The following is a 26410-nucleotide window of genomic DNA, read 5'->3' on the forward strand; positions in this document are numbered from 1 at the left end:
ACTGTAAGATGAGCGGCCTGCGATTATTTAGCCAATCAGAAACTTTCTCTACCTGTCAATCATTTTGAGCATTCATTGCTGAGCTGCCTTTCGAAGGCGGGGTTTTGGCGAGGGGCGGGTTTTAACTCAGTAATAGCTGGCGGAATCTAGCAAAGGGTTAACGTAAGTGTCAGTCTCCGTCAGTGGAGTAGTTAAATTCAAACGGTGTTCTTTAAGAAATATCTGATAACACACATTTTTTCGCATCTGGTTTAATTGCAGAGTAAATATTATTTCCAAATTACAAAGTAAAACATTTAGTGCAATACTACAGGCGTGTCGAAGCAGCGAGTACATCTCTGCCTGCGCAAGTGCGCGTTTGGCGGGTCGTATTCAAATCAGGATGACGCATGCCGTCACGTACACCAATGGGAGGTGAGGGGGGCGTTCCTAACTATTTGTTCCAAACACGAACCCGGAGTGCGAGGCTCTTTTTCGCAGGTATGTAGCAGCTGGGCGAAAGAAAACAAATTTTAATAGTCCTCTTTTGATCGAATATGTGTTTCGAGCGGTGTTTGAGTGCTTTCTGCAGGGGGCTGGTGGTTCGGGAGATTTTGGTGTGTTAATCGGGCTGTTCCGTTCGATCATGGCATATTAAGGGGAGAAAAGGGGGCAAAGCTTTGGCCAACTGAAGCAGCAAAGAAACGTGTATCTTTATGTTATGATACAAAAGCCAAACTGATGCTTTCCCGGAGGCTTTTCTAACTTGTTTTTGATCTGAAGGCAGATCGGTAGCTCTGTATGGTGTTCAGAGGGGGAGGGAAGAGGTGCTCAAGCACGGTTAGACATTTTCCCCTTCAGTCTCCCAGTAAACAAAGAATATTAGATCAACTGGCGTGTTTGTGCTGTAATATATGATCGGATCCATCATTTCAGATCCTCGCATGATCACATTAGCGAGTCTGCGTTCATGCGATCAGATTTTTAGTTCCCATTTTGACTTTGGGTCTGATTACTAAAGGACAACATGTCATGATAGAGGCGTGTGTGACTGTTGTATCATGTTCGTGTGTGCTCGTTCAATCCAGAAATCACGAGAGATCGTGAAATGTGTCCTTAATACACATTTATACGCGGATCTTTTGTCCGGGGTCGTGTTATAACGCTCGCGAACATGTTGAATATTTGAGCTCTTTGTATTGAAATCAGTCCGAACTTGTTCGTTCTGTAAGTTTGAGCAGATTTGGTTCGCGTTGTTTCTAGTTTTGTCCCAATTTAAGCGAGACGCTGTACACGCACACACGCGTGAGCCTCGGCTCTGACTGACTGCGGACGGACGGGGCGAGGAGGAATCCCGGGCACTAGCTTAAGCCCCGCCTCTCGTGGGCGGAGCGCTGCGATATGAGCCTCACGTCATATGTAACGCCCTCTCAGCTTTCCTGGCCAATCGGAGTCGAGATTTATATAAGAGGCGTTTATTCAAGTGCCATTTTTCGTTTTGATTGGCCAGCTGCTTTGAGGGGGCGTAGAGAATGACGTAACCCCAGGCAGGAAGTTCGGAAAGCTGCTGAAAGCATTCAGACGTAATGCCGAGATTTTATTAGTAGTATCACAAAGAGTGATGGTGGCGCATTATGGTAAAGTTAAACCCGTTCAGATCTCTACTCACTCTCCAGTCTGAAAAGAGGTCGAGAGTACGTTGCTGCTCAAAGCCAGTCGTTGTTCGAGGAGTTTGTGTGTTTGTGTTTGTGTTTGTGTGTGTGTGTGTGTGTGTGTGTGTGTTTGTGTTTGTGTTTGAGTGAGTGAGTGAGAGAAACCGTAGAGGGTTTGGGCTCAACCCCCCTAACAAAGTTAATACTTGTCTGAGTGACAGTCGAGAACTTCAATAAAAACACAAACCTATGTCGTCTTCCGACCAAAGAGCCAATCACAGACCAAATGGGCGGAGACTGTTCGCAAAGCCTATGTTAGCCCCGCCCCTCACCAGCGTTTGTTTTCAGCAGGAATTTTCTGCGTTAGTTTTTTTTTACTCCGTTTTAATGCGTTTTATCGTTCTTTTCGTTTTGAGTTTTAGTATTTCGGTGACATTTTGACAGCGGTGGTGTATTATAAGCGCAGCTAGCAGAAGCGGGTGAGTCTCAAAGGTATATATAATACCAGTTTTATTCAGTATTTCTGAACTCTTTCCCTCTCAATAAGATGATTTTCTGTCAGACTGAAACTTCCGACCTTTAGTTTTCTTAATTTATTTGATAAAAGCGAAATCCTGACTAAACTCAGTCACTTTTAGACGCGGGTAAGCAAGTTAGCATTAACTGTCTGCATGTGCTGGAAACACACATACACACCAAGCGCATGTATTAACATACACACATTTATAAACGCACTTATTTATACACACCTATGCATTTGCCTCATTCATTCATTTATATATGTATAATATAAGCATATACTCACCATGCACACGTATATTTATGTATGCATTTGTGCACAATTGCTCATGCATACACCCCATTCATGTTTGTTTATACATATACTATTTTGTGGCCTTTATTCATCAGCTAGTCAGTGTCTGGAATATTTGATCTCCTGTTGGTAATGGCTTGGACTACAGCCAAATCATGATGTTTACTAAGTTGCTGTCTTTGCCTTGTCTGTTTAGGTCTTAGTTTCTGTCTGAGTATGAGTACAGCATGAGGAGGCGTTTAGAGGATCAGGAGCCAGTGTTCACCCCACAACAGCGCCGGCTTCCCGGCAGCACCGAGGGCTTGCAGCACAGGGTTCTGGCCCCAGCGCCTGCAGTATTCGAGGCTGTGGCTGACGGCATGCAGCCTACTCCAGGAATACAGTACCCGGTTCCCCAGGCATACCAGGTGCGGACACACACCATTGTGATGCATTATAGCTCCAAGGAATGTGTTCACACTGCATCCATTTAATCCAGAGCAACTCCAGATTCTAGAATCTGGCTGAATAAGCTAAAGGCCAACATTATATTTTAGGGTCAATGGCATATTAATACACACAGTCGTGTTCTGTTCTCTTGAAGATTATGCAAAATGTTAATTTTCACAAAATAAGCGGATGATAAAATTTGCTTGTTATTTTTTGAGTAATGTCTTGAATAAGCTATTTCACATAACAGATGTTTATATATACACTAGGGGTGATCTGATCAGGAGGCAGATTGCCGATCACAGAAAGCAGTATCTGCCAACATGATCACAGATACCGATCTTTTTAAACCCTTTTTTTAATATACACACAAATATACAAATGCTGTTTTACAGGAATTGCAAAGTGCTATCTCTTATTGTAAAGTAAATTATTTTACATACTACTAATATACTTACAACTGTAAGGTTTTGGTACTATTCTGTAACAAAAAAGTACAATCTTACAACTGTAGAGGTGCATCAACTTCTGAATGAAACTACAACAGTCCACTGTGAAAATGAAAGCTAACTGTGTAGCCTTTAACACTGGCCTATCATTCGCCATCCTCATCCTCATCCCTCTCTCAAAATAATTTGCCCCCACTGTCATGTAACACACCGGGTAACTGCTTTGCGCGGTCTTTTGCGCTTATTTTTGTTGGCAGATGAGAATGATTTGCGTCCTTCACCCTGGTTTCACCGCCTGCTTCACAGATGATGTTCACGTCGCGCAATTACGTCACTTCATAAGGTTCCCATTGGGAAATAATGGCGATTTACTTGTGTGAAGTAAACACAACATTTTTCAACTTTCTGCTAAGATATATGTGACTTTTTTAAATTATTATTATTATGAAATCATGCTACCTCCGCATATATTGCTTCCTGAAATCGGGATTTTATGTGGCGAAAGTGCGGCCTATTTGAAAAAATGCGAACCCCGCATAAATATGCGGTCCTTGGCTGATTATGCACGATCGCATAATCGCGTTTTTCTGGAGGGACTGTCTGGGAAACATGTATGTATTTATATAGCTTTTGAAGTGCAGTAGTAGGTGAAAAAATATTACCTTTAATCAAAACAACAAAAATCATCATCCGGTTAAAAAAAAATCTTAATGCATCATGTTGCCTTCTTGGGCATCAGTAAATGTTTTCATCTTTTGTGCAATTGGCAAATGCCTTATTTGATGTTTTCATAGGAGCCTATTGAAAAACTCCTATATATACACACACACACATATATCTCAATCATAATTACGGTACATAATACATGATGTACTGTGTATATTTACGTGTGTGTGTGTGTGTATAAGTACACACACATTACATATTTAAGAAATACATGTAATATGTATTTATATGTAATATAAATCATATATATTAAACATACTGAGTATTTTCTTACAGAGGCTCCTCATAGCTGTAAATTGAACAATTGAACATCAGGTATATTCAGAAACATTTCAACTTTAGTGAGGACAGAATCAATACTTTTGCCTAGTAAGGAGTATTTGATATTATGAAACATATTTATTCATTAAACGTGATCTTTGCATCATTGCTGTTTTAAGGTGTCCACAGTAGCCCAAAGTTCAAGTGGTCACAGTCACACTCCCAGTCCGGCAGCCCACAGTGGTGCTCACCATCATGGTCCAGCGGTGGTCCAGACCCACGGTCCTGCGCCTGTGCAGGGTCACAGTCACCCTCCCACCCCCTCTGCATCCACACAGGGGCAGCAGCAGTTCCAGAGACTCAAGGTGAGATGGGATTTTGTATTTGGGTTTTTTGGGAGTCTAACCAATGCAGTCTTGCAATAGCAGCTGTGTGTGTGAGATAAACTGGAATCTCTTTTTCCTTCCTGCAGGTGGAGGACGCCTTGTCTTACCTGGACCAGGTGAAACTACAGTTTGGCAATCATCCACAGGTTTACAATGACTTCTTGGATATCATGAAAGAGTTTAAATCTCAGAGGTGAGCGTATTCACATTTAGGGTTATCATAAAATGTTAGTGGCTTATACTGATACTAGTGAACCATCACGATTCTATGTAATATGCTATTGAACACAATTCTGTTCAACTGTAAGGTAACACTTCGTAATAAACATCAGTTAGTTAACATTAGGTATCATGAACACAGAATGTATTAATATGTCCATGTTCATTTCTACACCTGAGTGGGTTTGTAATATTGCCAGAGGTGGTTAGAGTACCCAAAAACTTAACTCAAGTAAAAGTAATTCTAGAAATATCTACTCAAGTAAAAGTACTAGTCTTGAATAGTTACTTGAGTAAGAGTAAAAGAGTTATCAGATAAAAAATCTACTCAAGTAGTTATTTACTAGTTACTTTGGGTCATATATACTGAGCCTATTTTTATTTAGATATATAGATAAAATGTATGTAATGTATATGTGTGTGTGTATAAATGTATATATTTCATCAGCCTTTACTCCAATTTATTATAAAACCCTGTCTGTTCACTTAAGTAACAGATATAGGTGTCATGCCATAACATATTTTTAATACGACTGACTTTATATTAAATGTGAATTTAACATTCAAAGTTAATGTGATATAAATATTGCTACTAATCTTTCATTGTTCAGAAAGAGAGCAAATAACATTTACATTATTAAAGATCATTTTCACTGACAGTCTAGATTTCAATCACTCTCAGAAACTGCCTTTAAAATCACTGAAACTGTTAACACTGTAAAATCAATATCTTAATTATAGATTCGTACACACATCTGCACTTTGTTGTTTCTGACGAGAGAATTCGCCAGAAAGAGGTATTCAGTCAGTGAGCGAGTGAAGGAAGCACCGGCATTTTAGCGATGACTCATCTAAACACCTCTGATTGGCCAATGCTTTAATGAGCTCAACAGAACCGTGTGTGATTGGTTAATGCGCAGCACTGTAAAAACGCGTCTGTCTCTGGCTCAGCGCCAGCAAGCGACCACAGATCTGAATTTAGCAGCTGATGATATGACTTGCTGAACGTACCCACACCGGTGTGATTGTATTAAAATTAATAAAATCTTAATCGGCTATTTTTTGTATTTTGGAAGCTGCATTCAACTTGGTTCCCTTCTGTTATAAGTCACACATACAACAAACTAATGCCACAGTGGTATCGTGTACTGTAATCGAATGTAGCCCAAGTTATTACCTGTTAAACAGTAGACAGCACACGTGGTGTTCATCTAATAAGGATCTCCATCGCAAGCAAATAATAGCCTTTGCAGATTTGCTTTCAATTCAGTGCAGTTCCATAGCCCCGTTTTCAACGCTGCTGATATTCTTAAACGTTACAACTCTGAGTGAACCCCTTCAGACGCTCAGCGCGTGCGGCATGGAACTGACTCATTCAAACTGATTCATGAACCAATTCACTCGTTTGCCAATTGGTTTGATCAAGCCTTTGTACAGAGTTGACTCAAAAGAATGAATCATTCGCGAATGGGCATCGCTCATTGCCCAGAGAAAAGTAGACGGTGCGTTTGGAATAACCTGAAGCATTTATAACATTTATTGCATTAAGATAATGTAACGAGAAGAGCGTTGCCCACAGTAACGAAGTAAAAGTACAGATTTTTCCCAACAAATTTACTCAAGTAAGAGTATAAAGTACCCATCTTTAAATATACTCCGAAAAGTATTAGTTACCCCGAAAAATTACTCAAGTAAATGTAACTCGTAACTACCCACCTCTGAATATTGCATTACTCCCATCTTCAGTGTCACATGATCAGAAATCATTATAGTAGAGTGGTGGAACTATGATGTCATTTTATAAGCCAGTCGGCTGTTAGCATTACAATGGTTCTCTCGACGAAAAGCCAATTGGATCTTTCCATAGGGGTTTGTGTTCCTGTGGCTCAGTGGTAGAGCATTGCATTAGCAGCACAAAAGTTTGTGGTTTCAATTCTCAGGAAACACACTTACTGATTAAAAAAATAAAATAAAAATGTGTATCCTAAATGCACTGTAAGTCACTTTGGATAAAGGCATCTGCTAAATGCATAATTATAAATAAATGTTAAAAATAAACTATGAATTCAACCATTGTTCATGATACTTGCATGTTTTGTCCATCAAGATGATCTTCACAAAATATAACTTTTATGAATTTTGAAGCCTAAATACCAGTGCCAGAACTAAAAAGCTAAACTTAGACTACAAACGAACTACACCACGGTCGCTCAATGTGGTGTTTACTGAATAATCATAATGAGAGTTTACCATATGATACAAACCTAGAGTCTCTGTATCAGTAAGAAATAGGGCTGTCAAAATTGCTCAAAAATGAAGTTCGAATATTCCCTCAAAAAAATACACGAATATTCAAACATTTGGTGGCGCATGTTGTCAATAACGCACATTACGTCAATAACAGGCCAAAATAATACAAAGAGACATAACTACTTGTATAGATAGTCTATTTAAGTTTAAACATATATGACAACGTATTACCTACACAAAAACAAGGAAATCAACTAATGGCCAAGACTGCAGACCTCACGCTCTCTCACCCTCTCTTCCCATAACGGTTTAAATGAACAAACAAATTTTTGTGCAAGCAATTTAAGGTCGCGACTGTTGTCCCAAATATAGCAGGCTTCATTCAGTGATTGAAACAAATATTATTAATATTAATTGAAGTTTTACAGCATATAGAACTGACATTGAATGCTCCGAGCGAGCTGTGCTGTGGTAAACATGGAACTTTTCCTTGACATGAAACGATAAATAATCTAAACCTCGCTTCCATTGCTTGACAGAACTCCCCCAATCCTGCCCCATCCGCGATACTGATCGGTCTCATGTCCTTACAAATGAACGAAATTATTTTATCCGTTATGGCCTCCTGTCGTGTTGCAGACAAAGAGCTTGTGGCAGCCGATGCAAAGTAACGTTAAATTTCAAGACGTGACTGTTTAGCTGGAGTTCCACACATTATGCCATGCTCATTTGGGTGCATTTTTGAGATGTGACCTCATGTTGCTAGTGGTCAAATGGTATGCTAACTGTATCTTAAATAGCTTGCATACAACTTTATCTCGTGGGTCAACAATTTTACCTCATTTTCTCTGCTGCGGTCGAGTTGGGCTCTGCACTTGCTGGCATCTTCCATGAAGACGCATCAACTTTCAGCAGTGATGATGTGCCAGACAGTGCAACTCTTGTGAGGCTGTGACCTGTCCCTGAACCTTCAGGCGCGCTAGCACGCCCACTCGCAAAGCAGACAACCACGCCTCTACTACCGCAGGCCTTTTTTTCCACTTTTTATTTATTTGAATATTAATTTTTACCTTCGAACTTCATTTGTTTTTTTAACTATTCGAATACATATTCGAATTTAAAATATTCGTTGACAGCCCTAGTAGGAAACAAGCTATAAAACGAGCATCTTCCCTCCAAAGACTTGTGGTTGCATTTCGAGGCAAAGCAAAAAACATTGTCAAACAACAATATAAAATGCAAGAAACTATGAATCGATTATTCCACAATTAATTGTATTAATTATACTCCAACTGGAAAATACTATAAATTGGTCAACTGTTCGGTGTGATGACGTTTAATGTCTCTGACAGTGCCTGCTGTCCCATTTAGCAAACTGTTTTTCAAGAAAAGTAACGTGAACGTAGAATAAAACATGAAAGTATTTTGAACTTGTGTAAACCACGTACCTTATTTTAGAGAAATAACTCAAAAAACCCATTGACTCTGGGACGATGGAACCGGAAGTGCTAAAATGTTAACTCGTTTCCGGGTTCTTACCTACGAAGTGGCGTCATAGTTCCCCCACTCCATAAGAAACATTTCTTAATGTATTGAATAGTTGTGTAATGTTTTCGAGGAAACAGGTTTTTCAGGATTCTCTGATGAATAAAAAGTTCAAAAGAACAGCATTCATTTGAAACTGAAATATCTTATAACATTACGCATGTCTCTATACTGTCACTTTTGATGAATTTAATATGCCCTTGCTGAATAAAATATGCACTTTTTTTCATTTATTGATTAAAATTGTTTAAATAAAAATTAACATTGCTTTCATCAAATTCTTCTGATGTTTCTTTTGACTTAAGCAAGGACTTGTTATCTGAAAAATATGTTATTGCTATGTTCTCACATTTAAATCCTGCCCTACATAATTCCCCACAAAATAGTAGGTAGTTTCACTGGGAATTAGTTGATCATAATTAATCATTTTGAATACCCTCTCTCTCTCTCTCTGTCTGCAGTATTGACACCCCAGGCGTAATCAGCAGGGTGTCACAGCTCTTTAAGGGTCACCCTGATCTTATTATGGGGTTTAACACATTTCTTCCACCGGGATACAAGATTGAAGTTCAGACCAATGACCTGGTGAACGTGACTACTCCCGGACAGATCCACCACATCACACCTCACGGCATCTCTGTACAGAACATCCCTCCCAGACCTCCACCGCAGCTTCAGAACCAGATCCCCACAAACCCTCCCAGCCTGGCATCCACACCTCCCGCCCAACCCATGCCGAAAAGCAAGGTAGTGGTCACACTGAAAAAGTAAAGATATTTTGTAGGGTAAAGTTGATAAGGTCCCCGTGGGTCCTTAAAAAGTCTAAAATTAAGTTTAGTGTCATTGAGATACCATTATAGTTTTTTTATGAACCTTTTAGCGCCCGCAGTACACTGCGTATTTTAGGCAAATTTTGCTGGAATGCCAAGGGGTTAATATTGAATGTGTAATTTATATATATATATATTTTTTTTTTTTATATTTAGCTTATGTTTTTGTTTTAAGTGCATAACGTTTCAATTATTTCAAGTAACTTTTTTTATGGCTTAAATTTTATTGTAACTTATAGTAACCCTGATTTAAAGGAACACTCCACTTTTTTGGAAATAGGCTCATTCTCCAACTCCCCAGAGTTAATAAATTGAGCTTTAACTTTTTTGAATCTATTTAGCTGATCTCCGGGTCTGGGGATAGCACTTTTAGCATAGCTTAGCATACATCATTGAATTCTGTTAGACCAGTAGCATTGCGTTCAAAAGATCGGCCTAGAAAATCACAACTTTCATTTTCCGCTGATCTTAGTACACGATATAACTACAAAATAGTCTTAAATAGGAAAAATGTGAAAACTCTTTGGTCATTTTTGAACGCGATGCTACTGGTCTAATAGGATTCAATGATGTATGCTAAGCTATGCTAAAGGTGCTATCACCAGACCCGGAATTCGGCTAAATAGATTCAAAAACGTTAAAGCTCAATTTATTAACTCTGAGGAGTTGGAGAATGAGCCTCTTTCCAAAAAAAAGTGTGTTTCTTTAAATCGTATTACAAAAGCCATAATCATCATTTTAAGCTGTCTTCAATTTGTGGACGGAAAGCATTTATGCCAAGCGATTACTTATCTCATCAACAAACTACTGTTGATGAATTATGAAAATGTTTACTTTTTGGCTTTTATATTGTAAAATGCTGTAGATGATTGAAACCGTGCATATTTATCTCCCTTGTCCATTAGAATTATTATATGGAAATAGCACTAAAGTTAGCAAAGGCATTTCAAAATAAGAGTCCCGTGTTAATTCAAGTTTTTTTCATTTTTTATTAAAAGTTACATTTTTAGATGTTATGTTTGTTTTATAGCAATATACACTTATATTATTTGTGGAGATCTTAAAGTCTTACATATGATTTTAAAAACTGCAGATACCCTTGTTTAGTTCAGATCTGGATCACTGATATGTTTCCATCTCTCTCTGTGCAGCCGGTGCAGTCTCCAGTTCTGACTCCAAGCAGTCATCCCAATCCGTCCATCCCTCCGTACGCGTCCCCGCGTTCGCCCCCAGTGCAGCCCCACACCCCTGTCAATAGCATGCCCACCGCCCCACCGCTGCAGAACAACCAGCCCGTGGAGTTCAACCACGCCATCAGCTACGTCAACAAGATTAAAAACCGCTTCCAGGGCCAGCCCAACATCTACAAGTCCTTCCTGGAGATCCTGCACAAGTACCAGGTCTGGCCAGGCCCCTGAAAACACTTCACAAATACATTGATTCACAATCCACTTATACATGTACTATTTTAATTAATCAGAAAGAACAGCGTAATGCTAAAGAAGCGGGTGGGAGCTACACCCCGGCCCTGACTGAACAAGAAGTTTATGCTGAGGTGGCACAACTCTTCAAAAACCAGGAAGATCTGCTCTCCGAGTTTGGACAGTTCCTGCCTGATGCCAACAGCTCTGTCGTGAGTTTGATTGAGGCTCCGCCTCCACTCTGACCCTGCCCACTGGACTGATACATTCCTCCAGTTTTAGAATATTTTAACCTTAAGTTTTTGAACATTCTATAACTGAAAAGAATGAATGATGTCATTTTCAGAAGTTTAGAGTCCGTTTAATCAATACAGAGTTTTCTGTTGTTATAGTGTCATTGAGATGCTGTTATAGATTTATAAATATTTTGATATAATGTTGTTGTTTGTCACTTATTTATTATATACTATAATTACATCATTCCCTTTAGAAGTTTAATAATCACCTTAGGACCTTTTGTGATTCCTGTTTATTCCTTCTCACCTTAATATGGTAATTTGTAATACAATTTAAGATATTTAAGTCTTTTTATTAATTCAATTTTCATAAAACCGAATTTTGTTCTCACACATGCTCACATCTATTTTCGGTGGCAAATGCGAGTGAAAATCATGCACTGTCGCACCCTGTTATTTTTATTTCAGTTGTAGCTTTGTTTATTTCAGTACATGATGTAAATAACTAAGTGAAAGTGACACATTTCCTGCTATGAATTTCCTTCTAGTTGCTGAGCAAGACGGCAGCAGAGAAGGCCGAATCTGTGCGTAATGATCACGGTGGAACAGCCAAGAAACCACAGCTCAATAACAAGCAGAGACCCAATCAGAACGGCTGCCAGATACGCAAGCACTCAACTACAGCCGTCACCCCACCTGTGAAGGTACAGCACATGCTGAATAATATATATACTGAATTTTGGCATTTTTTTTGTGGAATATCATTCTTGATATCTGAATTTTTGCAGAAAAAGCTCAAGTTAATGAATATCAAAGATCCGTCCATGGCAGAGGCTGGCAAACATGGAGGAACAGAGTCTCTTTTCTTTGACAAAGTGAGTTGCTCTGGGTCAACATAGTGATGTTGATGTAATATGCAGGTTGTTTTTATCTCTAAAGTTTCGTTTTCCTATTTTGATGGAATATTGGTGCATTTGAAGGTGCGGAAAGCTTTACGAAGTGCTGAAGCATATGAAAACTTCCTCCGGTGTCTGATTATTTTTAACGAAGAGATGATTTCTCGTGCTGAGCTGGTTCAGCTTGTTGTTCCATTCCTGGGGTAAGTCCAGTTTGAAGTGGATTTTAATTGTATGGATCTTATTTTATTATTCTCTTATTTGATTTAATTCATTTAATTCATTTTTTTACTTTAATAATATATTTTTTTTATTTATGTTAACAGAACTCTCCTACCATTTATCTTGAAGTAGCTGGTTTGTGTTATTCGGTATAGATGTGGGTATTGTCCAAAAAATTGGGCCATAATCTTTATTTTTTTTTTTTTTTATAAAATTTTTATTCCCTCATTTATTCTTGCAAAAGTGCCCTAGAAATTATTTTGCAATAGTGGGATTTAGTTTTTCTTTCGTTCATTCATTCATTCATTTTTTATTATTCTTTTTTTTTTTTTTTTTTTTTTTACAAAACTTCCTTAGCGTTTGTTTCACATTAGTTAGAATTCTTTTGACATTCAATCATTCATTTTTATTTTTATTTATTACAAAGCAGCCTCCAATTTCTATATTGCAGTATTGGATTTGTCTTTTTACTAATTAACCCGTTTTCCCCAGCAAATTTCCTGAGCTATTCACTTGGTTCAAGAACTTCCTTGGATATAAGGAGATGTCCCACCTGGAGACGTACCCAAAAGAAAGAGCCACTGAAGGAATTGCCATGGAAATTGACTACGCTTCATGCAAGCGTCTGGGATCCAGTTATCGAGCTTTACCCAAGAGCTACCAGCTTCCCAAATGCACAGGAAGAACATCACTCTGCAAAGAGGTAAGCGAGGATTTTCCCTTAACAACAGCTTCTTTACAAACCACATCACCTTTGACGCTTAAAATTAAACATGCATCAAATTACTCATGTTTTTAATAAGAAAGCATTTCTTTGTGGATGCGTCAGGTGCTGAATGATACCTGGGTTTCCTTCCCCTCCTGGTCTGAGGACTCTACTTTCGTCAGCTCCAAGAAGACTCAGTATGAAGAACACATGTACAGATGCGAGGACGAGCGATTCGAGGTGAGACTCTTCCACACATAAGAACATTTTTACTTTTTGTGATTGTAATTCTTGCTAATGATGTCATTGACTCCTCCCTCTAGCTGGATGTTGTCTTGGAAACCAACCTGGCCACCATTCGTGTGCTGGAGGTGGTTCAGAAGAAGCTGTCTCGGATGTCTGCGGAAGAGCAGGCCAAATTCCGACTGGACAACACTCTGGGCGGCTGTTCGGAGATTCTCCACAGGAAAGCCATCCAGAGGATATATGGAGACAAAGCTCTGGACATCATCGACGGACTGAAGAAGAATCCGGCAGTGTCTGTTCCCATTGTGCTCAAGAGGTAAGAGAGAATGCCCTTCGAAAGGCACATCACGTTTATTATATTTCATTGACGTATTCACATTTAGTGGTTGGCCAGTGTGGGTTTTTCAGATATTTAAATGCATTTATTTTATTTATATTTTTTAATGCCCCAAAAATGTATTTAGCAGTGGAGGGTTTGTGAGCGACTTTGTTTTTACAAGAGCAATAATATTACTTAAGAATTTCTCTAGCACTGTATATCATAATATTTCAAATTAATAGTTTTATGTTTTATTATCTTTTAGAATAATTTATTTATTTGATAAAATGTATGTACATGCGCACACACACACACACTCATTCACTTCAAAATTAGTAGTTGACTATATATTTTTTTATTTACTAATTTTATTATTAATTTAGTAGTTGTGAGTTTGTTTTTACATATTCTATTATAAATATGTAGTAATTTACAAATGTAGGGTTTCGTAGTGGGGTTTTTTTTTAGTAGTGTTTTTTATATATATATATATATATATATATATATATATATATATATATATATATATATATATATATATATATATATATATATATATAATATTATGTATTATTAAAATTTAGTAATTGACAAATGTAGGGTTTTCATATATCTTTAAAACATGCATTTTATTTTAAGTTATTTATTTATTAGTAGTGGTTCAGCAATTAGCAATAATATTACATTTATTTTATATTTTATTTAATTATTTATATTAAAATATCCCAAATTATTGGTTGACCAATATGGATTATAAAATTTTATTACCAGTATTTGTTTTTATTTAGCTGTTTCCAATATCTGGATTTTAGCTGTAACATTAAATTAAATATCGGTCTTCTCATTCTGCGTCTCAGGCTAAAGCTGAAGGAGGATGAGTGGCGTGAAGCTCAAAGGGGTTTTAACAAGATCTGGAGAGAGCAGAATGAGAAATACTACCTAAAATCTCTGGACCATCAAGGCATTAACTTCAAACAGAACGACACTAAGGTGCTGCGCTCCAAAACGCTTCTCAACGAGATCGAGAGCATCTTTGATGAGGTGAGACGCTCTTTATCCTCTAGAAGAAGTTAAGAGGGTTTGTTCCCCTCTGTTTTCTCACACATGATTGATGGTTGTGTTTGTTTAGCGGCAGGAACAGGCCTCGGAGGACAACAGTACTTTACCGAGCGGGCCTCACGTGACACTGACCTACGAGGACCGTCAGATTCTGGAGGACGCGGCGGCGCTCATCATCCATCACGTGAAACGCCAGAGCAGTATCAACAAAGAGGACAAACACAAGATTAAACAGATCATCTACCACTTCATCCCCGACATGCTGTTCTCCCAGAGAGGAGTGCTGTCGGACGCAGAGGAAGATGATGACGAGGAAGACATGGACATCGACGAGGAGGCGTCGAAGAAGCACAACGGGCTAACGGGAGGAGTTAGTGGCAGCCCGACAAAGTCTAAACTGCTGTTCAGCTCGTCCACGGCTCAACGGCTTCGCTCCTGCGAGGACGCGTATAATCTGCTTTACGTGAATAACAACTGGTACATCTTCCTCCGGCTGCACCACACCCTGTGCTCGCGTCTAATACGGCTCTATGTGCAGGCCGAACGACAGATCAAAGAGGACCTGAGGGAGCGCGAGTGGGAGAGAGAGGTGCTCGGACACAAACGGAACAAAAACGACAACACGGCTGTCCAGCTGCGCCTGAAGGAGCCCAGTGAGTAACAAAACTAGCTAAGCTAACCTGCCAGAAATATAAATGAGATTTGATGGCGATTCATTTGTTTTTGTTTTTTTTAAGTTGGTGGATGTTTGTTGCCTTTACAGACTGATTTTAGAAACTCAAACCCTCTCTTTCAGTGGACGTAGATGTGGAGGATTATTACTCGGCGTTTCTGGAGATGGTGCGTAATCTGCTGGATGGGAATATGGAGGCGTCTCACTATGAGGATTCTCTCCGAGAGATGTTCACCATTCACGCCTACATCGCCTTCACTATGGACAAACTCATCCAGAACATCGTCAGACAGGTCCGTGTGTCCAAATCCACTTGCTTTTGCATGTCATGCCTAAAAACACCCCTTGAAGTGACCCTGGAGTCGCTGGGGTATATTTGTAGCAATAGTCAAAAATACATTGTATGGGTCAAAATTATAGATTTTTCTTTTATGCAAAAATCATTAGGATATTAAGTAAAGATTATGTTCCATGAAGATGTTTAGTAAATTTCCTTCCATAAATATATCAAAACTTACTTTTTGATAAGTAATATGCATTCCTAAGAACTTTAAAGATGTTTTTCTCAGTATTTAGATTTTTTTTGCACCCTCAGATCCCAGATTTTCTAATTGTTTTTATCTCAGCCAAATATTGTCCTATCATAACAAACCATACATTACGAAAAATACGAAAAATGTACCCTTATGACTGGTTGTGCAGTCCAGGGTCACATATTATAAATTAGTTTTTTATTTCACTCTCTTTTTGTCTTCTTTATAGTGTTAGTAGTTTTATTTTGAAAAGCAAAATGTAAAAAAAAAAATAATAATAATTATGGAATTTGTTCATAATTTACTTGTATTTGTGTTTTTTGTATTTCTTTTTTAATATTGTTAGACATGGTTACATTTAATGTGTTTTTTTTTTTTTATTATCTTTTTGGATATGAAAAATAACACCCAAGAAATGAAAAAATTAAGTCAATAAACATTATGAATAACAAAGAGAATATAAGAAAACTACAAAAATGTCTGGTTTTGAAATGTGCACAGGTTATACTTTTTGTTTTTTGTTTTTGTCATGATTTATGGAATTTATATTTTTATTCCATGTGTCTATAAATATTTAGATTTAGATTTTATTTACTTTTTACTTTTTTACTTTTTATATTTATAAAAACTGTCAATCATATTTGATAATTTCTTGAATTTTTCATAATTTGTTTCATAACTTTTTTTTTTTTTTTCTGTTTATTCACTTTATATACTTATTATTTTATTGTGCTTGTGAAGAAGTCGGGAGATTTTCACGAAATCAAAACTTCATAGTACAGTGTCTCAAAAGATCAGTTAGATTCCTCAGTTTTATAATCCATGATTTTGCCCTCTAGGATATGAAAATCTCTTTCCTGTCTGTAATTGTAGCTCCAGCACATAGTGAGTGAGGAGATCTGTGTTCAGGTGACTGAACTGTACCTGAGTGAGAGCAGCCACTCAGCCACAGGCGGATCTCTGCTCACACAAAGCAGCAGGGCACCGGCGGAAATGTCTTACCAGCGCAAAGCCGAGCAGCTCATGTCCGACGAGAACTGCTTTAAGGTAGAGTTTCAAAAGGAGTAGCAAGTGAAGACCGCACGGAGAGAGAGTCTAATGTATAAAGAGTCTTTAATCTCTCTTTCTCTCACTCTAGTTGATGTTTATGAAGAACAGGAAGGTTCAGCTCACTGTGGAGCTGCTGGACACCGAGGAGGAGAACTCAGACGGGCCGATGGAGAACGAGGTTAGATTCACAGATCAAACACGGATGCAAATGTCCACACCAACACAACTAAATCGGAAAGTTGTAGTACTTTTAAAAACGAAATAATATAAAACATTTCAATTGAGTAAGAAATCAAAGTAAGAAAGAATGATTGAATAAAAAAATAAAATAAATTAATTTAAAAAAAAAAGTAGAAAAAAGAAATGAATAAAAAGAAAATAGTAATAATAATAAAGTCAAATCCAGATCTGTAATTCTTTAGATCCAGGGTTATTACTTGAAACTAAAAAATAAATAAAAATAAGTTACTTGAAATAAATGTCAATTGACTAAAAAAAAAAAAAAAAAATCAACTGTTTGGCAAAAAAATATTACATTTTTTTTTTGCTTAGTTTACATTCATAAGAGCTGTGTCTGTTTTAAGTTTTAACTAAAATAAACTAAAAAAAAAAAAAAAAAAAAAAAAAAAAACAAATAGGCATACCTTTTCATTTTAACTCATTTAAAAAAAATTGAAAATGACAAAAATTTAACCTAATTCAAAATGTTAAAAAAAATAGGATGGCATCTCACTGATCTTAAAATAACACTGTTGTGTTTGTTATTCTAAAGAATCTTTCAAAGGTAATATATTTTGCCTGTTCTCATGGTCACATGTAGCGCTGGTCGGATTACGTTATGCGGTATCTGTCGGCTGATTTCACATCTCCAGACGTGAGGGATCATCTGTCTCAAAAGCCTGTGTTTCTGCCAAGGTACCCTGTGTTTGTGACCCCTGACCCCTGAACTGCCCAACCAATGATTGAATCAGCATCTGACTGTTCTCATGCAGCAGAGAAGTTTCGTAGAGGTAAATGGAGTCTGTTTGTGGTCACCGTCCTCCTCTGTTTGTGTAGGAACCTGCGGCGGATCCGTAAGTGTCAGCGTGACTGTGAGTCTCAGGAGAAGGAGGCGAAGGACGGAGGCAGAAAAGAGAACGCAGACAGCATGAAGATGGAGTGCATGTTCAAACTCAACTCCTATAAGATGGTGTACGTCTTCAAATCAGAAGATTACATGTACAGACGCACTGCGCTGCTGAGAGCCCAGCAGGTAAAATCACACACACCCAGAAGCAATGAGACAAAGATGCTCAATCACTGGCATATTTCTGATACTAGCAAATGCTGCTTTTCTCTAAATGTCTAAATAAGGAAGAACTGTCTCCAGTTTTGTTCAGATTTTTCAGTTTTGTTCATTTGAGCAACAGAAAAATCACTATATGTGCATAACCTAATTAACATTTATGAGAAGCCTTCTGTTTATTTCGTTTTTTGTTTTTGTGGGAGTCACATGAAAACTAGCACATCTATACTTTTTTTTTTTTTTTTTTTTTTACATTTTTACCACATTGTGTATTCGTTGCAGTTAGGTTACATCATGTTTTACAGTGTTTTAAAAACATACTTAAAGTCTAACATCACATTTATATATTTAAATATGCAAAAATGATTAGTATGACACTGCCGTTACATATTGTTCAATAATAAAACCTCTGATTTGTTTTTTTTGATTGTTTGTTGCCAAAATTGATTTTAATATTTATATTATGGTATTTAAAAGGATGGTATATTAATACAATTTAATATTTATATTAAAAATATTTTATATTGTAACATAATTATATAGACTCAATATGTGCAATATTTAAATTAATAGTATTATTAAGTTAAATTAGTAAAATAATAGCAATATCAGTAAATTTACATCTATATGAAACTTCAAAGTTTTGGCCAAGCTACTTCCCAGAAAAAAAAATTTTTTGCATTTTGAAAATACTGTGTCTGCAAAAAAGATGCACATTCTCTATTTTGTACACTTTTTGTGGCCAAACTATGTGAAGGACACCCAGAGTGCAATATCACACGAGACAGAAGTGAGAAAAGCAGCCCTAGAGCTGCTCTCTTCCTCTCAGATTGATCTGCTCCATTAAACATCTCACACTCACTCTCTCTCTCTCTCTCTCTCTCTCAGTCTCACGAGCGAGTGAGCACACGTCTGCACCAGCGCTTTCACGCCTGGACCCAGCGCTGGGCGAAGGAGCACGTAACCAGAGACATGGCTTCTGAAACCAGCAGGTGGCTCATGGGAGAAGGGCGGGAGGGACTGGTGCCCTGCTCCACCACCTGTGACCCTGAGACCCTTCACTTCCAGCGCATCAATAAGTACAGAGTCCAGTACGGCAGCCCCCACAAGAGCCAGTGACATCAGAGGAAAGGGGCGGAGCTTAGCAGCGACGTCAGATTTTTAAAAGTGTTTTTGTTTTTCATTCGCTGTTCCTGCAGAATCGCAGGTCACCCAGTGCCAAAAATATCACAGGGGTTGAAGACCTGTCAGTCAAACCCAGCCCGGACCAATCAGCACAGCTCGTACCGTAGACCAGCCCACCGATCTGAAACATATATCAGATTTCACGCATCTCTTGAACGCCAGTCGAGTGTGTTCACTGGTTTTAATAGTTAAAACTTCACAGGCAGCAGATCAGAGAAAAAGTGCTGGAAAAATCTGAATCAGACTTTACACAGAAACAAAACCTTAGCGTTTGGGGATAAGTGCACTTAACTTTAACGTGACTTTCTCGAGAGAGATTTATTCTGCCACATCACTTCTGATCTGAGGTGCGAATTTAGCATTGTAATATTAGAATGAACAAATTCAGTTTTTACTTAAAAATATAGACAAAAAATATAAATCTGACAGCAATAAAGATCTAAGGCATGTTATGAATCAGAAAACACTTATTTGTGCTCCGTACACCAGCTTGCAGTGAACATGACCTGTGAATCACACACACTCACGGAGTTCAACAGTTTTGTAAATAGAGTGTAAATATCACCAGACCTTTTTATGCCAGATGTGTGTTGTGTTTAGTGCTTCAGTGAAGGCGTTTAGGGAGAACGAAGCGGGAACCACATGGATGACAGGACGGTTTATGACAGTTTTTACCAAAGGGAGTCGATTATTAAGGTTGGGGTTAGTTTTCTTTTTCCCTTTTGTGTGTTTTCTTTTGTCTTCTATTTCGTCTTCCTTTCTTTTTCTCATTTTTTATTAGTAAAAATGTTAATTTTGCAAAGTAGAAATGTATCCAGGTTCTTCTTTTTTGCAATGGAAGTTTTTATAAGAAAAAAAAAAAAAAGAAGCATTTTAATTTTTGATGTTTGGATATGGATCTCGTTTCTGTACACTTTTATCACTGACAGTTTTGGATAGACCTTCAGCCGTGTCCCCGGGCAAACACACACAGACACAGCTCTTATGAATGTAAAGGTCTTCTTTATCGTCGTCAGAGTTTTCAGTCTTCGCTCTGGATAGATTTCTGCTGGACAAATCTAAATATAAATATATATACACATTTTAAAAATGAGACTCAAAGCATGTCTTTTCTGTGGATCATTATAGACCCTTTATTTGCATATTATTTAAATTAATAAAAATTACATTTGTAGCATAAACATCCGGCTTGGTTTTGACTTATTTACTTCAGAAATGGGTGGTGTATTTAAGGAGTATATGTGCATCATGTGTTCTGGTGATCAGGCTGTAGTTGTCCTCTGGGACCACCAGGAGGCGATGCTCCTCTTAGATTTGATGCTCTGCTTACAGGGTTGTTTCTGTTCAGAGGAAGGTCAATTGTTAAAATGATGCCTATAAAATAAAAAAAAATCAGATACCAAAAATTTAGTACTTGTAATTAGATTAAATTACATTTTCAAATACTTGTAAGTAGTATTTTTTGTAGAACAGTTTGTAAGTAGCCTAATCTACCCAGCTCTGCCTATGTTTATATAATTATGATTATATAAAAAAATGAATATTAACCATACTTTGGGACAGCCTTTTTTTATCCTTGTCTGTAAAAAATAAATAGGCATATGTTCACATGCCACATTTTAATCCAGTTATCTTACAAATCAGTTTTGTGTATAATGTCATGATATGGCTTACATTAATTCAGATATTGAATTGTAAAATCTAGTTGAGTGCATTGCATTGTGTAGATTTTGGTCATGTGTGTATTTTAGGCATACATATTTGACTTGTGCACACAGCACACTTCAAAAATGGTCTTTCTTTCTCTCTTTTGAGTTAAGACTTTCACATGAACCATTAATGTATCCGATACTTTTTTTAATATATGGTTTATCTGTAATGCCTAAAGAAAGCTGTCCGTTAGAAATTCTGTGAATCTATACCAGCATTCATATCAATAAGACAATAATTTGACGTTGTATTTAGTGTACGTGTTTATATAAAGATGTTTTGCGAGGTAAAATGAACAAGTGAATAAGTAGACAGACTCCAAAGCAGTCATCTTTCAAAGTGAACGGTGTGAAATAATTTACCCAGTCTGAATATGTTTTGTCAGCTGACCCCATCTGACTCTGTAGGACTGATTCTGTGTGTGTGTGTGTGTGTGAGAGAGAGAGAGAGAGAGAGATGGATACCGATGGGTTCGGAACAACATGAGGGTGAGTCATTAATGCCCGAATATTCATTTTTGGGAGAACTATGCCTTTAAACCTAAATGCTAACATTTTAAAAGAACAACAATAATAAAAATGAAATGCATAGCAACAAAATTTTTAAATGAAAACTGAAAATATAAAAATAAAGACTAGTTCAAAATATTAATAAACCCTAACGGCATATGAATAATACTAAAGAGTACATGAAATACATCTAAAATTATTTAGCCTACCTTAAATTTAATGCATATAGCCTACTGTACATTCATACATTTTAAACCATCTGATATAACAATTGCATTAAAAAAATTATATATTAAAAAATGTATATAATATATTAAAATAAATAACTTATAAACAAATAAAAGAACATTTAGTTATTCAGTTAGTTGCCAAGGTACCATAAGTTGAAGCACTAAAATTACTACCTGATAATAAAAATGTCAAACTTTTAAAACCATCTGTTGCAACTATTGCAGAATTTCTTTTTGTATTTATATTTTCATTGCCATTATTATTATAATTATTTAGAAAAATAACCTTCACGACTCCTTGTCTAGATCTACTGTGATTTGGGATGCATCAAGGGCAGGTTATTTATTGCACTATTTTTGCTGATATTTTTTTTTTTACACGTGTTGTAGTAACATTATCAGCAGGGGCTAGCAGGCCATGCTAACACAGGGTATTTAGCATGGATAGTATGCAAATCTGAATGCGGATAAATCAGGGGGCAAGGAACTCGACCGGAAGTTGAAGTCGGGTGGGGGCTGCCATCTTTTAGCAGAACTTCACTTGCGTTAGCATTCCCATTGACTCCCATTCATTTTGACGTCACTTTGACAGCGAATAACTTTACATCTGAGGCGTTTAAAGACTCCGTTTGTCCATTATTTATTTCTAAAGATACACGACAATGTATAAAGGGCTCCATTACCTTCTATGTTACATTATGGCCCCGTATAAACTGTTTTTGTACAAAATAGGCTAACGATTGGGTCATAACCACTCGTCTCTCCGTCGCATTACCGTACAGACAGGAGGAGAAGCTCGTAGGCAATTAACTTAATATGGCGTACTGGCGTTACATTTTAAAATACTATACAAAATAATTAATCAGAATACTTACTCCTGCTCACTCACGCCAAAGAACTCCCCGCTCAAGCTCGCTGTCTCTGCAAGATTAACGATGGCAGTTTGCACGCACAGCCACTTAGAAGATTTACATCTGTCAGACAGGTTGCTGACGTCGTCAAGCTTCGTTTGAGTCTGCGCGTCAGAAACGGAAGTGCTAAAAAACGCTAAAAATGGGCTTCACTTGTCTCAATTGAGTTCCAATGGGGTCGCTGTGTCCATTTCTTTTACTGTCTATGGGATAAATCCATTCTGCATAGCTGGAGCCTCAAACGCAGAATGAATGCGTAAAATCTTGTCATTAACTCCCTTAGATTCACTTAAAACAACAGATGAGCTCTAATTGTTTGAGTTCACAGCGGCGCTGGCCTCGTTTTGGCTCCTGCGGGCCCCTCAGAAGATCTGGAGGGCTCCAGGGAACCCTTATCAGAGCTCATATAGTGAAGAGTGTTTCTCAAAGCCCTCGTCTGCTGACCGCTGCCAACTATGAGCTCTTTCAGCGCGGAGAGCAGCGTCGGAACCAAAGCCCTCATCAAATTAACATAACGGCGCACACTTGCACGTGGCCCGGGCTTTCTGAGTGTGTTTATGGCGGTGTCTTAGGAGTGTTACCAGAACAGGGTTATGTAGCTGTTAACGTTTCTGCAGATGGATACAATAATCGTAAATTAAACATGTTCGTTTTTTATTAAAGGTAAGTCTACAGTTCTTCCAAAAATGAAAAAACTGTAGTTTACTCACTCTCGTGTTGGCTCAAACCTGTACAAATGTATTTGCTATGTTGAACACAAAAGATTATATTTTTGTTATATATATATATATATATATATATACACACACACACACACACACACACACACATGTGTATGTTATATGTTTCTCTAAATTGATTCTGAATAATTCAGATCAGATTGCTTCAGGGCCGTGCAGAGACCTTTGGAGGGGCAGGTGCTCAAAGTATAAAAGGGGCACATGGAACAAGAATTTAAATAGCGCGGTTCAAAATAGCAATACAGCAATATATTGTGATGCATTCCTTGCCGATTTGCGTATTGATATGGATGATTATGTATTGATACGGCAGCAAATGCTGTGATGCAGTTTTGAAAAAGATTAGAAGAGACAATTTTAAGTTTAAAAGTAAAAAAAGAAAAATTATTTCCACCTAATAATAACTCTGGGATTAGAAACTGAAATGTCTTAAATTGTCCCAACCTGATGGCTTTTTCTTTTCTGTTCAACAGAATAATTAAGAAGAGCTGTTAAAGTAAAAACTATAGAAAATGCTTGTGCCTCTACATTTTCCTCTTTCTCACCAGCCTCTGCTTACCTGCTCTTTCTGTCACTTGTGCGTCTACATTTGCCTCTTTTTCTTCCTCTATCTCCATCTCCTCATTTGATCTATTACTTTCCAGTCTCTGTCCATCTAGGAACAAGGCTCAATTTACTATTTCAGCATTAATCTATTATTTTAACCATCACTACTATTCTTGCACCTAATCAATAAGTCCACCTTAAATATTGATACAAAACAATAAACAACTTATATAGGCTTATGTTTTATTTATTTTTCCTTTTTATTCAAAACAATTCCAAACATGCTTAATATATCAGGAAATAAATTGATTCTCAAACGTGTAAGTAAACGCGTTTTGCACCTTTATAGATTGTTATTTGATCAATAAATAGAAAGGTAGTGTAATCTATTAACTACACATAAAACCCCGACTTTTTACTTAAGTGCCATATCATGCCATAAAATATTTTTAATACGACTGAATTTGCATTTAATGTAAATTTTAATAACAATATTGTAAGTTACTTATTTTAACACTTTCATTTTACAGAGAGTTAAGAACATTTACATTATCAAATAACATTTTCATTCAGTCTAGCCAGAGTTCAGGCACTCTCAAAAACTCCCATTAAAATAACTGAAGCACTTTATATTACATTATGCACATCAGGATTGTTTTTGTTTTTACTCTCTCTCTCTCTGAAGAAAGAATTCGCTAAATAATTCAGTCAGCGAGCAAGTGAACAAAAACACCGCGTTTCATGATGACTCTTCTGCACGTCTCCGATTGGCCATTGCATCCGCGCAACAGAACCGTTGATTGGTTATCATGAAGCGTTGTACGAACGTCTCTGGCTCAGCGCCAGCCAGCGAACACAGATTTGAATTTAGCAGCTGATGCTGTGCACTGAACGATCTAATCACAACAGTGTGATTATATCAAATATATAAAAAATATTATTCTGCTGTTTTTTTTTTTTTTGTCGTTTGGAAGCTGCATTTAAAATAAACTTGGCTCAGAAATCTTTGAATGGGCATGACGCCTCTGCCCTCGATGCCTGTGAAACGTTTCTCCCTCAAACAGCATGCTAACGTTACTCTACACTACAGGCTACACACCGCAAAATATAAACAACATATCTGCATGTTCTCACATTACGTCGTTCTTGTAAAATAATAAGTAAATAAATATCAAAATCACTTCGCTGAGAATGAAACACCACTTACCAGCTTCCGCGGTCTCTGACAATTAAAAAATGCGCGTGCGGCGTGACGAATAGTCCCGGTCAGAGGAGGTCGTCGTCGTCAGGTCAAAGGTCATCATGTTGGTCATCTTATTGACGGCTAAATTATTATTCAAAATTTTACTAATATTTAGATTGGGTATGAGCAGGCATTCACAAAAGGAAACGTTATGACAAAAAAAAAAAAAAAAAAAATAGAGGAAATTTTGCTTTGACAAAAGGGCACTTTGGGCACCAAAGGGCAAAGGGGCAGGTGCTCAAGCACTACGGGAGTAGCCTACGGGAGCTTGGAGCGGGATCGCGAATCATTTGAGTCAGTTCGGGAGTTCGGAGCGGGATCGCGAATCATTTGAATCAGTTCGGGAGTTTCGTAGCGGGTTCGCGAATGATTTGAGTCAGTTCGGGAGTATGGAGCGGGATCGCATCATTTGAATCAGTTCGAGAGTTGGCGAATCATTTGAGTCAGTTTGGGGATCGCGAGTCATTTGAGTCAGTTCGGGAGTTCGAAGCGTGAATCAATTTGATCAGTTCGGGAGCTCGGAGCGGGATCGCGAATCATTTGAGTCAGTTTGGGGATCGCGAATCATTTGAGTCAGTTCGGGAGTTCGTAGCGGGTTCGTGGATCATTACTGTAACGCAGTTACCTTTGACAGTAACTAATACTGTAACGCATACTTTTTAAATAAACTAACTCATATGGTGCATTGTCCGTTACTTTTTTTTTTATTAATTAATTTTGACTGAAGTGCAGCCTAACCTGTTTGCAGCAGCGACGCATTGTAGGATTGGTGGATGCCAACCACTGTAAACATGAAGACGCACTGTGGGCGTGTTTCCGTTTATTCAAGTATGTGCGGCAGTCATGGTGAGTCAAGAGGAGAGCAACACGAGTTTCTCAAAGTGGAAATATGTTCATTATTTCACTTTAGTTGAGCATAAAGACAAAAACCTTTTAGTCAAATGTAAGCTGTGTCTTTCTGGTTCGAATGTCCTATCCTAGCCTACGAATTTCCAATCCCTGCGCTCAGATTTTGTAAACCGTACCCTCGGTTTTGAATCTGTACCCGCGAATTCATAATCTGCGCGCACACTTTCGCAATCCGTTCCCATGGATTTGTAAACTGTAACCTACTCACGGATTCATGCAGCAAGCTCCTACGTGTTAACAT

General features: G+C 37.7%; 1 protein-coding gene across 3 annotated transcripts; it reads left to right on the forward strand.

Moving 5' to 3' along the window:
* Positions 1 to 371: 371 nt before the first annotated feature.
* LOC113079162 (paired amphipathic helix protein Sin3a-like) lies at positions 372 to 20552 on the forward strand. Of its 3 annotated transcripts, XM_026251366.1 has the most exons (21): positions 372 to 480; positions 2642 to 2852; positions 4490 to 4675; positions 4783 to 4889; positions 9172 to 9457; positions 10692 to 10940; positions 11021 to 11173; positions 11746 to 11901; positions 11986 to 12072; positions 12178 to 12296; positions 12808 to 13018; positions 13145 to 13261; positions 13345 to 13583; positions 14444 to 14627; positions 14722 to 15298; positions 15442 to 15611; positions 16725 to 16898; positions 16990 to 17079; positions 17722 to 17816; positions 17958 to 18153; positions 19075 to 20552. In XM_026251366.1, the coding sequence occupies exons 2-21, from the start codon at positions 2673 to 2675 to the stop codon at positions 19303 to 19305; spliced, it is 3807 nt and encodes a 1268-aa protein (XP_026107151.1). In that variant the 5' UTR covers positions 372 to 480; positions 2642 to 2672; the 3' UTR covers positions 19306 to 20552. The 3 variants fall into 3 exon arrangements, with proteins under 3 accessions (XP_026107151.1, XP_026107153.1, XP_026107150.1); XM_026251368.1 differs by lacking the exon at positions 372 to 480 and having other exon boundaries at positions 2649 to 2852; positions 14716 to 15298; positions 19075 to 19305; XM_026251365.1 differs by lacking the exon at positions 372 to 480 and having other exon boundaries at positions 2673 to 2852; positions 11746 to 12072; positions 14716 to 15298.
* Positions 20553 to 26410: the final 5858 nt, after the last annotated feature.

This window comes from Carassius auratus, unplaced genomic scaffold (assembly GCF_003368295.1).
Source record: "Carassius auratus strain Wakin unplaced genomic scaffold, ASM336829v1 scaf_tig00027245, whole genome shotgun sequence".
NCBI lineage: Eukaryota > Metazoa > Chordata > Actinopteri > Cypriniformes > Cyprinidae > Carassius > Carassius auratus.